Here is a 14,190-nt window from a genome sequence, read left to right on the forward strand (position 1 = left end):
CCTTTCAGTTGCAATCTCGAGGCCACTATCTTCCAAGCAGTGGTTAAGATCCAAGTAGTAATACCCAGCCTTTAGTCTCTAATAATGTTTAGGGCAAATTAAAATATTCATATACCAGTTTACAGATTTCACGATACAAGAAGAAAACATAACAAAAACGTGAACAAATTTACACAATTATTACATCAAACACATCAGAAATTGCATTGATTTCAGCAGAAATTCGAAGCATTGGATCGAACCGACCAGCACTGGAACGAGGTTAGGCTAATCGCAGAAAATCCCAAGTCCTGAGAGGTCGAGGTGTTGCGTAGATGAAAAATATGGGACTACACAAACGGCGAAGTAATGATGTGGTTCAATAGGCCAGCTATTTATTAACTGTTTTATAGAAAAAGTGCGTTACAGAGCATGAAAATATGCAATCGGTAGGCGCGCGAAAGGCGTTAAATAATATAAAATATATTAGTTTGTTTTATATTAATCAACTCCTGTCTTAGCTTGTTATGCAGCTTTTAACCAGGTTGTCCCATGGGTCATGCGAATGGAAGCTCTGTTTGTCAAAGCTTTTAATCTTGTGGCTGCGTACGTTTCCATAAGGGTACGCAGCCACTTACTCTACACAAAGCTTTGCTCATTATAAGGTGGCCGTTAGTGTGCGTAAGATCACTTTCGGACACAAAATATGCGTGAGAGAGCTAACGCTGAGCGGCTTAAACGATTGCGCTGAACACATTCGTTAATAGAATAAGGAAAACAAGAAAAGCCAGGGGTCACCAAACAAATTTTCAAGTCTTTAATATTATTTATTAGATTATTAATTTCTTCCGTTCAACATTTTGCAGTAGTTTCTTCTTTAGAAAGGCCTTAAATATATTAGATTTTAGGTTTAGTTAACAAATTATATAGCCTACCGTTCTCCATAAAATAAAAAAGACGTTACTTGTTCTAGATAGTGTAATAAGGTTTCATCAAGTTGTTGTAAATTCATTCAAATTTTGATATATTAAACCCCTTTTTCGTATCTCTTATTATACAATTGTTCTATTTGTACGTGGAACAACATCTGTGGTGAACGTATCGCGCATTGCTCACCACTGAAGTTCAAATAACTGAGAGCAATGGAGAGAGTAAACGTACACCCTGCCCGCATAATGCAGAGAGCGAGTAGAGCTACCACCGGTCCTTCAACGACCCTTATTTCAACCCCTCAAGTCTTGGCGAACAGTTGTGTTTGCGTTCACAGCTGCAGTGTTGGTGCACCTTCGCTCGGAAATTTGAAATTGCAACGGATACGGGAACGTGGTAGGATCACGTCGTTAATTTAGCGTTGCTGACTGCGGTGTACGATCGCCTTAAAACCACCGAATCTGCAATCACCCGAGTCAGCTGCGACGAGTGTATCTCTGGGCCATTTGGGCGGTGCCTTCAATCAGTCTCAGCCCATCAACAACGGTCGGTGGTTGCCACCGTTGCCGGAAGCGGAAGATTCCTCGAAACATCGTGTGCAGTGTGATTTATTTTGTTTTCGGCAATACGATTGGTGTACGTAGTGGGTTGCGCGGGGAACGTGTGCTGCTGTTTGTGGTGATCGAGTCCCACAAACTTTCACCGGCGTGGGCTATTAATCCATATTGCTTTGCGCGACAGTTTTGTTTTTTTTTTGTTTTTGGTTTTTGGGCCGTCAGCAGTGCAGGCAAGGCGGTTGAGGAGCCAACTGCGTGAAAAGTGTGCGTCAAAAATAGAAACCTGCTGTTGCCTCGTTGTTAACAAGGGTGGTCCCAGTGAGCGACCAGGCCAACCTCAACCGACAGTGCGGAAGCGGCTAGCGTAATCGAAACCAGCCCGACAAAATGATGGCCGAAACGGTAGTGACGGTGGAGACGCCGAACCGCAACGCTGGTACACCGGCGGCGACACCAGCGGCGGGCCAGGCTCAGGCCAAGCCGGAATCCAATCTCAACTGGCTGAAGTTCAACACACAGTACTTCATCACCATCCCGGGTATATTGAAGATCGTGCAGGTGGTAAGTACTCCCTTGATGTCACCTTGCCGAACGTTGTCTCCTCCGTCCAAGCAATACCGACCACTCGACCGGTTCGTAATGAATCGCCGGAGAAGATTTTCGACGGTGCGGTGGAAAGCTCAGCGACCCGGACGATAAGATTAGATAAAAAGGGAACCCACCATTGCGAATGGGAACGTTCGGGAAGTCGATTTTTCGGTTGAATCATTTGGTGGAGGTGTGCATGTGTGAGTTTGCGGTTTTGCGGTTTTACGCAATACGATGGGCGATTTTGATTATACCTTCGCAGGTTCTTCGCTTCGCCCAACCAACTACCACCACAGCTACCACAGCTCTGCTCATTTCGTGGCACTGGTAATGGCAATTCCAACACCCTTGGAAGGAACAGCCTGTTTGCTGTCTGTTCCCTCGGTGGGCACCCACACTTGCTGTATCTAATTGTGCCACATTGCAACCGACCGTCAGCCGGCCTCCGCATCGTATAGTGCCCGTGTGCTCGTAGGCTCACCCAGCACCGGCAGTGCGACTGTTTGACAACCCTTTCCATTTCGCCCCCTGAGTACGTTAGTCCGATTACGCAAAATTACCTGGCTGCTACCGTTCGAACCACGCCGAAGGTTAGCAATGTGCAAACTGCACCCTCTCGTTTAGCAGGTTGCTGGACAAGAATTCGAGTTTTGGGTGATTTTAGACTGGGTGCGCAATGGAATGCTGTCACCGGCAGCATTCTTGCACGACTGGATTCACAGGCTGCGATAATCTCAGATGTTGGATTAGATCGAGGCAGTCGTGTAGCAACTGAGCAAAGGTGTACACAGCCTTGCCGTAGTACATTCTCTTCCAATAAGAGTACTTTGATTTTAAATCTGAAATAGCCCCCTTTTATACGACACCTGACTGATCCAAACGAAGTCTTAAACAAACAGCTCAGTACTTGAAGATAGTCGTGACGTTAAATTTTCGATAACCCAGCTGATATCGATACACGCACAACCGGAAGATGTTGATGTTATGTTGACCTGCACTACGGCTTATCGCAACTCTTCAAACTAACTATTACTGTTTGATAATAAGAGACGATCGAAGCATTCCTCTACCACTCTCAAGCAGAGGTAGCTAGAAACAACACCACATCCATAAACTGTCACATCCATTCTAATTGATGTGTTTCGCTGACAGCAGACAACTCTCCACACCTATAAAGTGGTACGTCATTACCCTTCCCAGTGAAGTCCCCTCGCGTAACTGCAAACATTCCAAGTTTGTAGAATGAACAATCGACGTCAGGTCACAAGTGTTCCCAGCTCGGGCTACCTACCGGTAAGTGAGCTGGTAAGTCGTAGCTCACGTTACGCGTGCTAACATAGAATAACTTTTATGCTCAAAAAACTGGAGAGCAATCAATAATATACGTACGTGAAGACGTAGAAGTAATTCCAAATATCAAATTGACACTTAGAGATTCAGAACAGATGGTGAGAAGTTAAGAATATTTTCCACGTTATCCGACCTTCTCACTGTAGCGATCTATATACTATGTTCGATTCTAGTGAGATACTAATAGCCAGTTGTAGAGGAACACTCCTATTGATAACGGAAAGAAAAGGAATAGTTCATGAAAAACTTCATGTCAAGACTCATGAAATGAAACCAAAATTAATGAGTTATTCGACCAAAAACATGAAGAATCACCTTTCGAGATGAGTCATTCATAGGAATCTTAATGATTGGACGTGGAGTCATACAAATCAAGAATCGACTTTCAAAAAATTCATTAATCCTCAAATCGGTGGTGCGTCAAGCCCTTTGGAAGCAAAATGGTAGTTTGGTAACCGGGAGAGATATCCATAGTGTGCAAGCTTCTTGGAGATTATTAATTTTGGAATTATTTCATGAGTCTTAGTGGATTCTTGATTCTTTGGAATGGAAATTCATTTTTTAGTTCAAAGATTCTTTCAGAACCCTGACTCTGGTTCAGATTTACCCAAGACTAGTGATATCATGATGGTAGCGGCGCTGGTCTCCACACAAACAGGCCGGATCAAAAATCCCATCCGGACCAATTGCCCGAACGCAGGATTGACTATCCAGCTACGTGCAAATAAAGTCACAGAAAGCCAGCCGTGACAGGTCTCTAGACCTCTTGAGATTGTTGCTGGAGATAAAGAAGAAGTAGAAGTGATATCTCCTTCCAATGATCCTCTTTTGGTGTCATAATTCATTAAAAGGGTTCTAAACCCACTGAGTTTTCAACGAATTCGATAGATATAACGAATTCTTCTACTGATATACACATTATCCTCTATTCAGTTTTGTTTTAAAGTAACAATTATTTCTTATTTTTGCTTAAAACACTGTCATGCGCCATCTAGCGTATAACGAAGTCATTTGTTAGCTCAATTATAGTTCTATAGTTCTGCAAATACTCTTCAGAATGCACTTCGTTAGGTTAGGTAGATCGCCACAATGAACAAATTCATTCACTCAGCTACTCCGAATGAGCTATTACACACCACAGTACTCTGGAGTTTGCATTCGCACTAGGAACTTTGAGAAATTCCACAAAATCCAGAAGAAAATCAGCATTGCGTACACGACCTCAAGATTCTGACATCGCTCAATAACCGCACCGAGAGAAAGATCCACACAAACGAGGTAAAAGACAGTGGCTACCGCTAGTACTAGTGGACATGGCTTCCAGCTATCTAAAACCCATTAACCTCATACCTGGCTTCGCGTGTACCCCATTCCCTAAACTGGTCATGCAACATTCTGTCCCATACACAACCAGGGCCATGGTGCTCTTGCCTTTGCGCTCACCCGTGTAATCGGACATTCGGATCGGTTTGCTGCTTGCCTTTCGTTTCGATCCGATCGATACGGGCGACGATACGACGTATCACGTCTGATCGCTTTTCTCCGGAGATAAATCTCGCTGAGTCTGAGACTGAGTCCTCGATTTGTGGGACGTGTGGTTTGCGACGGTGCGCAGGGACGCTTAACGAATAGCATCGATCGCTTCTTCATCTCTACGGGTGAAATCTCTTCTACTACCATACCCATCCCTGCACAGCATCTCTGCAGTGCATACGGTGGGACTTCTTGCGATAAATTATCCCATTCACCACTAACCGTAACAGACACACACACATGCCACCCCATTTCCATTGAATGGTGGCTTTCTCTTCGTGCTCTCTGTTTTGAGCCTTTTTTGTTTTGATTTCGATCTTCGCTTGCGGTCATTTGCAGTGCCCTTTGTACCCTTCCCTGCCTGGACCCTTCGCCAGGTATGACATCCACTGCTGGCACGAAAGAACGGATGCTTCACGAGAGTTCCAGCTGCTGAACGCTAGGAATGTTACGACCAGTGTTTGTGTTTCGCTGTTTCGCCTTTTGGAATTCTGGACGTAGAATGAAGCACAGCTGCATGTCGTCCACCGAATGCAGCGTTGGAATGGACGGCACTCCCTGTGCGCTTTTTTTTTACTCTCCGATTCCATCCAACCGCTTCCATCAACTCATCAATATTTGCAGTGCGTAATGCGCAGCGTTACAAAAACAGCCGCGAAAGCATCCGGAGCCGGCGTGCAGTTAAAACCCAACGTTCCAAAATCCCACTCCCACACCGGAATGGTGCCAAGTCGGGAATATTGGTTTGAAATCGCAGATGTTCTAATGCTGTCGCCTGCTCGCCGTTGGACCGAGCACGAAACGTGCTGCGGAGGTTGAGTGGCCTTGTTCGGGCTATAGACTCGCGCAGCGACCATCACGCTGCCGATCCGTTCCGCTCCATAAACCAAACACTCGGTGATGTTTTGTTTTTTTCCTGCAATTCTTGTAAATGTGGTGATCGTGTTGCCGACTCCTACAGCAACAAAGTTTCCTACAGTTCTGGGCATCTTTCTTGCCGGAACACTTCTTCTGTGTGCGGATGTAAACTTTCGGTTTGGGAGTTGGCGAGTTCCAGCACATGCTGGAGGCATGTAAGATCGTTCGCGGTATCTTGGCATCACTAATAAACACGCAACAGTGTAAAGGCGAATTGAGAGTGGAATTCTAAAGTTACTCATAATATCATAATTTCATGGGTACTGGATCTTATTAGTGACTTTTTAACTTGTACATCAAAAGTTAATCACATAACTGCTGTACAGTGTGTTGAGACACTCAACACCCACGGCCAACCAGCCTTGATGCAACGCGTTCTGTCTCCGCACTTGTCGCATGCCATATTTTGTCTAACGCATCTCGCCAGCTATTTCTGTACGGCAAACTCAACGGCAAGAAATGGCTTTTACCGGTGTGTTGGAGTAGTCGTAACGGGACCGGGTAATAGACCCGAGGTGACCCTATTCCAGACCAGACCGAAGCCCTCTCGGAACCGGGTGGTAGACTGCTGGAACACCCATATACCAGAAGACCCCGGAGGAACTGATGGAATTGAGAGCAAGAATCGCCACCCGATGAAGGAGGGAAAAAAAGGCACGCACACACTGCCAGGCTTGAAACAGGTTTCCAGTTGTCCTCTATCTTTCTCGCACCCAATAACTCGGGGGTTCGTTAGCCTTTTCTAATGGTTCTTTTTTCCTTTGCTGTTGGTGTATTTTTGAGTGTCACACGGGTTAGGGATTTCGATTCTGGGTGCTGATGGGAGAAATTATGGTATGCTACGCAGCTATCCCAGTTCCTCGCTGCCCAATCCTCGCCTCGCGGTCGTCACCGTCGAGCTCACTGTGCGACATTCGGTGTGTCGCGCAAGGGAAATCGTGTACCCGACGCATAAGAAAATAACACTGGAACGACGCATATGAGGTTTCTCTATGGTAATCAGTCGTGCGTGCTAGCTTCGGGGCCGTTGCCTTTCTTCTGCCTCCCACACCCTTTGCCGAGGCAGTGTGTATGTGTGTGTGTGTGTGTGTGTGTGTGTGTGTGTGTGTGTGTGGAAACATGCACATATTTTTATTATTATCATTTATCTATTCCCAACCCTTTCTCAGGCGATTCATTTGTGCGCTTACACCCGGCCTTATCGCAGTTTGTCACACAGGTGTGACTACGAGCCCTTCCCGTTTACCCATTGATGCACCCACTTTCTTCATGTCAGGCATCGTTGCATACATTTGCAAAAGAAAATGGTGGAGAACGAATGCAAGAAACCATCCAAACAAAACCATGTGCACCACACGCACAAACGCACCGGTTGACGAGATGGAAACGTGTCAAATAATTTTTCCCTCTTCGTCCCCAACACCCTCCCCCCCCCCCTCCTCTTTCCCCTCCCTCGGGGAAGGTAGGAAGGAGGTGGGAGTTGTTGTCTTAAATCCATCGCCACCAAACGTCTTTATGTTTGTGTGGACCTTTTTTTTAAACTTTCCTTACCACCCAAAACCATGTCCCGGGACCGTTCGGGGGTTTCTTTTTATTATTGTATCAACCCCCCCTTTGCCTAAAGCATCCCATTTGCCCATTGCATGAATCGGTAAGAAAGTGGGCTAAACGGTTTTTTTGCGGGACCGAGGGCTTCCCAAAAGGGGGAACCAGGTCGGTGTACAGGGAAGGCCCAGCGGGGTGAAGCATGCTGCACGACACAAAGCACGGCGGGAAGGGAAAACTTTCACCCTGTTCCCCATCTGCACGGGGTTCAGCACCTCGCCCCGCGGTTGGTACGCAGCTGATGAGCGCGACAAGATTGTGCCGTCGGTTTGCTGAAGGGAACTAAAAACCCACCCGCCGGGTGGTACCGTAAGGCGTCCCAATTGCTGCATCTTCTGGACAGTTGAGCTGCATCGTTGAGCGACGGACGGACGGACGGGGTAAACGTGGCGGATGGTTCCTCAAATTCTTTTCTCACGTACAAAACTGCCATCACTTTGCAAGTCGGAGACACTCGGATGTGATCGATCAGATAGGGACAGGTCAGTTGATATGGGGTTGCAAAAAAAAAAGAAGGTTTACTGATAATAGCGCACTGCACCATACCATGCTGCATGCTCAATGACTCTTTTAATAATGCTTGTACAGATACCGGAGAGCAACTCTTTTATTTCTGACGATAACCCACCAGAGACATCAATTGCTTGTATATTCTTAGAGATATTCATGTACTTAGACTGTTGCACAACAGTCTTGCACTAAAAGTCAGCTACAAGCTACATAAATTTATTCCTGTATGTAATATTACACGCAGAATTTCGTAATACAGCACTGAAAACCGAGTGTACTACGAAAGTTTAACTCTGCTATTTAAAAACTCTATAAACAAACTAGCTTAAAGCAGAATTCTTTGTATTCTAGATTTTTAGATTTCTCCACAACAAGCTACAGCTTAAAGATATATCACGCAATTAATCATCCGCGAGGGACTATGACTTCTAATTAACGCACTTCAAATGAATATTCCAACCCGATTTAAAGCAGAAAATTGGTCAGTTAATTAACAGAACAAGCACGTGCCCAAACAGTCAAACGTTTAATAACTTCTGAAATTCCAATGCTTGAAGCAACAAAGAACGCAACCTCAACATGCGGCCCAAGCACGAACGCACCGTTGTCGAGTACAAAACCATCGTGAGAAAACCTTCCACGCTGAATGAGCAATCGGCGTAGTTAGTCATCCCGTTGCGCAACCGCGTCCAGTCAGAGCGCACGCAATTTCCCCCCCCCCCCCCCCCCCCCCCCCCCCCCACCGTTCGGTTGCAAAACAGACCTTATTGTCCAACTGCATTTCATGTGGGTGGGTTTGTCGACTCTTATGTGTGTGAGTGTGTGTGTTCTCGTGGCCACAAAAAAAAACGACGTAAAGCGTTGCAGTGGTGCGGTTGAAATAATAAATTCTACTCCCAAATGTAGTCACTCGAGTCCTATTTCTATCCCGCTTAAAAACGTCCCGTGTCAGCCTGACGTATGCATGCAGTTGCACACCGTAATGGTGTGCGAGATCCACCTGTCACAAAGGGTGTGTGGTTCGTCGTCGCATTTGTACCACATTTTTACGAGTGCAGTCACTCACATAAAACCGTGTGATTGATCCGCCTGCTTTTAGGGGTGGAGTGTGGTGCTCGCGCTGCGGCAGGATGTTTGACACCCCTGTTTTCCTGGAACTGTTATCAACTGATCCCAAATTCGGTCAAAGCTCCGATTTGGTAATGCGCGACACGTCAGGCATGACGCTTCAAAACGAAGACGTCAACGTCTACGAACCATGGTTGGTCCAGGTGCTCGCCACGGTACCGGCTAGTTTGGACGTCGGCATAGTTAGCACCTAGTTGGCAACTCTCGCCGTCAGTTCCAGTGTGCCCTGCCTGTTAATTAGACGCTACACACACACACTCCCATTCGACACAAGCACCAAACACCTTCCGGCGTAGCAGAACAGAAAGGCGATAATTTATGTCCCTATTTGTTACGGCTTCGACATGCGGTTTGGTGGACAGAATGACTAACCTTCCTTGCCTCCAAAACATTTAGGTGTGACGGATCGCACACGATGCAGAATGCAAAATACAGACAGGCAGGGGTGACCATCGTACGCGGAATCCACAGCGGTAGTGAGTGATGGTTTGCTCCAAAGAGCAACATCATTTGCATTATTGAGCCAGATACAGCTCTTCCTCATACCGGTGCGGATGCATTGCAGGTGGAGGTTGCACGGTGATCTTAGCGTCTTCTTTCTATGGAGTGCTCAGCCACCCTGTCGCAACGCACGAAAGCAATCGGTGATCGCCGTAGGTAGATCTGACGCCACCCTCCATTTGTGGTGGCTAGTAAACCCGCACAAGCGTGGAGGTTGAGCTGACACATGTGAGCGCTGACTTCATCGGACTCAATTAGTGCCGTAACGATGCAACGCTAGTGGAGGAATTTGGAAAACACACAAAACGCTTCGTTTAAAACAGGGAGCACCGTGGTAATTGACTTTTGGTGACATTTGCGATGTGAAGCATTGGAACGACTGTGTGCAACCTGACTAACGAATAGGGTCAAGAGGAATAAGGCCTTCACCTTGATGCTCGTTGTAAAGCAATGCGTTATTGAAATGATATCCCGATGTACATCTTATGGAGCAACTCGTACACCTTCTATACCTTCACATCTCTCCAATTATTTCCTGTAGGTCTTTGGTATCATCTGTATGGCGTGCGCATCGCCAGCATTAATTGGTGGGACACACTTCTTCCTGTTTGCTGTCGTCACCTTCTTCATCGCCACCCTGCTCTGGACGTTCGTGTACCTGCTCGGCATACGCGAGGTTCTGAATCTGCCCATCAACTGGATACTGACGGTGAGTCCGCTCGTCTACACTGTTACGACATCCAAGGATTTATGTTCGGTACTGTAATTCTTTGCCACAGGAGTTGATCAATACGGCGATCGCGACACTGCTGTACTTCATCGCCTTCATCGTCCAGCTGGCCTCCTGGTCGAACCTGTACGGACGTGGCCGCGGCTCGAACATTGCCGCTGGTGTAAGTACCTTCCTTTTGGGGGGGGAAAAGAGACTCATCCAGAGACTTCCAGATATCTCATACATCCCGATTTTCTCTCAGGTGTTTGGTTTATTCAACTTCCTCGCATACGCAGCCGGCACGTACTTCCTGTACGTTGAGCACCGGTCCGCCGGTGTGTAAAACCACCCCCGTTCCCTTTGGTCGGTTGTCATCGTGACGCGATCATCGTACGGAACACACGCAGATGACACTTGTTTGCTGCGCTTCACACATATGCACACCGGTCACAACCCGGATCGAGACTAGGACCGGATCGAGATAGGTAGATTGTTCTGGTGCTTCGCCTTGTGAGGCTCGCTGGAAGAGGGTCGCGTTAGCGGCATCACGGTAGAGAGATAGGAGAACAAAAACCACACAAGAAAGCAAACAAACGAAATAACGCCAATGGAGAGTTTGAGACCCAGTCACCGAAACTGTGCGCGTATATCTATATATATATAAATATAAATACATATATTTTTAGTACTTTTTGTGTGTAAGATGTACTTGTAAACGGACCACCCGGGACGCATGAGTCGGTAGCGAAGAATTACAGTGTTGCGAGTAGAAACCAACGGCAGAAGGGTGGGATTTCTTTTATGATAAACAAGATTTAGACGCACACTTACACGAGACAGCAAGGAAAACAGTTGCCCAACATCCCGGGCCGAGCATAACAAAGCGGAACGTACCGGAGATGCAAAAGGGAAAGCTTCCGGAAAGCGGAAAAGCCGTAAAGTCGACAGTATAAACAGTCAACAGGCACGGGCGATACGCGTGTTGTTTTGTTTCACTTTCATTTAACACTTCGAATCGCAGTTTTTGGCTGTACGCTTTGCTTTTCTTACTCCAAAAAATGTCGGTTAAGGTTCGCCTTTGGACCCTCCCCATGCACGCACACACGCGTTAATTGTTTTATTTCCATTTCTTTTCACCAGTTTCTTGTGCCGTCTAGAGGGGAGGATTTGTTACAAGCTCACATTTCCTGCGTTGCGTTCGTTCCATTGTCTGTGTATGCATTTATCTTCGAGTTTTTATTTATTAAAATTGAAAAACATAAAAAGATTTCCTTTGTTTCATACTGCCGATCACACCTTGATGGGTGTGTGTCAGGGTGCGTTTGGGAAAATTAAGCGTCATATAAAACCATCGACCAGTGACGGAAAGTTAGTAAGAAAATCCCCTCCAAGATACGCATGTGGCCGTCAAAATAGAAATAATACTTTAACAGCAACAAGCACCCATTACACAGCGTGAATGATGTTTTTGTTTATGGTTTCGTTTAGTTGTTAGGGAAAAATATTTCCCCAACATCCAAGTGCAGCGGTGCGGCATGAATGATCATGATTGCATTTCTCGTAGCACTGTCTGTCGTTAATTTGTTAATTTTCTCCCCTTAGTCCGTTGAGTTTCTTCCTGCCAATTTAAGGCTATTTATCTTTCCACTCGTTTTGTTGTACGTCTTGTAGTAGGCAGATAGATAATGTACCACCAACAGTGGACACAATTATGCACTCCCTAATGCTGCTCTGCCTTCTGCTAAATATTCCCCACAATATAATGGACAAAAAAAGGTAACATTAGTCGAAAGCCCGCAAATGTAAACCCGATGGTCACTCTTAGCACCAACAAAAACAATACCAATACCACACAAACAAAACACAAACATTGCATTTGAAAATAGACTAACATTAATACGGCGAATGATTGTCTGGCTGTGTGTATGTAACAGGGGTCGCGGGTTCCGTTTCCAGCCTCCGGGTGTGAAATCGTTTGTTAGCTGATGCCCGCTTCCGGGCACGGCCCAATTTAAACGGCGGAAGCGGATGCGGATAAATCGAAAGCGGGACGGACAAATGAAAGTACTCGATCAAACACAAAACACAACAAAGGAAAGAAAGATATCTCCCGGCTGGAGGGCTTATTTAATCGACGCAAAACGGAGCGCCGTTTTCGATTTATCGTTTAACCTTCCCGCAAAGCCCACACAGTCGCAGCGACAGACATTCGGCTTGAGTGAAAATAATATAATGATCCATTAGTTATAAAAGACCCGCTTTTGACCACACCAATCCGGTCTCTTTTTAACGTATTGTGGGATATTATTTTTAATATTCCTTTTTCTTTGCATAGAATTTTTACAGAGCTTTGGTTTTTCACATACATCACGTAAAAAAAAAATACAACATCACTTAGGAAGACAGTGGCGCGAAGGGAGAAATAGAATTACAAATTTTCTTGATGTTTTGCACCTAAGCGGGAAGAATTTAGAGTTTAGAGCGCGTCCTCCTTGTAAGGGTTTTTTTAAGATGAATTGGTTCAAATTTAACAATTTCTTGATTCTTTTCAAGTTAATTTTGGAACATGTTGCGATAGTGGTGGATCTTTCCCATTTTACTGGAGCTTTTGCTCCAGAAAAGTCAATTCAGCATAACATTCTCATTAAAGCCATTAACCAATGTTAGATGAATCAAATAAGAATCGTTTTGAGCTTTATGGTAGTATGACAAACAGGAAGCAATCCAGTTCCACTTCTACTTGAAGAGACTCAAGCAATTGTACTTGACATTGAAAAACCCTGCAATTTTTGTAAATCTTATTCTGCATCGGCCAAAACGGTAATGGAACATAGGACAGGGAGAAAAAGCAGAGGGATTGAAAACAATCTTACACTAAGCGTACATGGCACTATTTAATTAACAATTTTTATTGTGCGAAGGAAGATGAATTCGTCCGAAGTGCAGTGGAAAGTGAAAATGGAAGAAAACACGCACACCCGGCCGATATACAAAAGTAAGGAAAAGTCGATCATCAACATCCGCTCGGCGACGATGAAAAGAAACATTAAAAGTAACGACACACCTTCAATCTATAGTACGGGAGCGTACGATAGCTATTTTTTTTATCGGCAAAAGTGGTTATGTTTCTTCATCGAGCGGTTACATCGAAACAAGTGAGACGGAAGGCAGACGACGCGTTACGCTGTATGGTATATGTGTGTGCGTGTTGTGTGTATCTGCACAGTCAATAATAATTTTATGTTACAGTGTTTGGACTTCTATTTATTTTATAACTACTTTATTACACTTACACCGAAATGTTGCTTTCAATTGCAGGGTTCCTCAAATGTCGATATCTCCAGCAATGAGCAAAGTTTGAGCTTTTCTCCGTCTGTTAGCAAGTAGTCAGTTTCTATTGCTAATCTAACTTTTCCAAAAGTCGTGATAATCCGACTCCAGCACATTCCAAAGTCAACGCCGGATCAACTCCGGAACTTTCCTTTAGTTGGATAGTCGGTTCGCGTACGATTGATTGGTCCAGATACTCTTAGCTGACTAAAAGAACATTAATGAATCTTATAAAATAATTACTGCGCTAACAACCCATTAACGAGGGTGGAAAAACAAGGCTTTACTGGGATAAAAATCCCTCATAAAACTTAGGATAACACCAAGAAAATAGTGCAGGAATACCAATGGAAAATTATTAGAATCAACTAGGAAATTCCCAAAATTAAATTCAAGTACTGTGGAAACCCCTATTACCATAACAGTAAAATAGTAAAGCAAATTCCTCAAGAATTTGTGAAAAATTCTTTGAAAAGCTTTGCAAAAGTCGATGAAAAAATGCCACACAACCTTTGGGAAACTAATAGAAATCTTATAGAAAAATGATAA

The 14,190-nt window shown here is 45.0% G+C and overlaps 1 protein-coding gene across 1 annotated transcript; it reads left to right on the top strand.

The window, feature by feature from the left end:
- Nucleotides 1-1,853: 1,853 nt before the first annotated feature.
- Nucleotides 1,854-10,654, top strand: LOC128707516 (CKLF-like MARVEL transmembrane domain-containing protein 4). Its single transcript, XM_053802475.1, has 4 exons — nt 1,854-2,027; nt 10,141-10,308; nt 10,379-10,492; nt 10,574-10,654. The coding sequence occupies exons 1-4, from the start codon at nt 1,854-1,856 to the stop codon at nt 10,652-10,654; spliced, it is 537 nt and encodes a 178-aa protein (XP_053658450.1).
- The last annotated feature ends 3,536 nt before the right edge of the window (nt 10,655-14,190 follow it).

This window comes from Anopheles marshallii, chromosome X (assembly GCF_943734725.1).
Source record: "Anopheles marshallii chromosome X, idAnoMarsDA_429_01, whole genome shotgun sequence".
Lineage (NCBI taxonomy): Eukaryota > Metazoa > Arthropoda > Insecta > Diptera > Culicidae > Anopheles > Anopheles marshallii.

What these genes read in the sequence shown, in the direction of transcription:
- LOC128707516 (XM_053802475.1), top strand. Translation starts at nt 1,854, where the DNA reads ATGATGGCCGAAACGGTAGTGACGGTGGAGACGCCGAACCGCAACGCT. An exon ending in TATTGAAGATCGTGCAGGTG is followed by an intron (nt 2,028 to 10,140) that starts GTAAGTACTCCC and finishes TATTTCCTGTAG; the next exon opens with GTCTTTGGTATCATCTGTAT. An exon ending in GCTCGAACATTGCCGCTGGT is followed by an intron (nt 10,493 to 10,573) that starts GTAAGTACCTTC and finishes ATTTTCTCTCAG; the next exon opens with GTGTTTGGTTTATTCAACTT.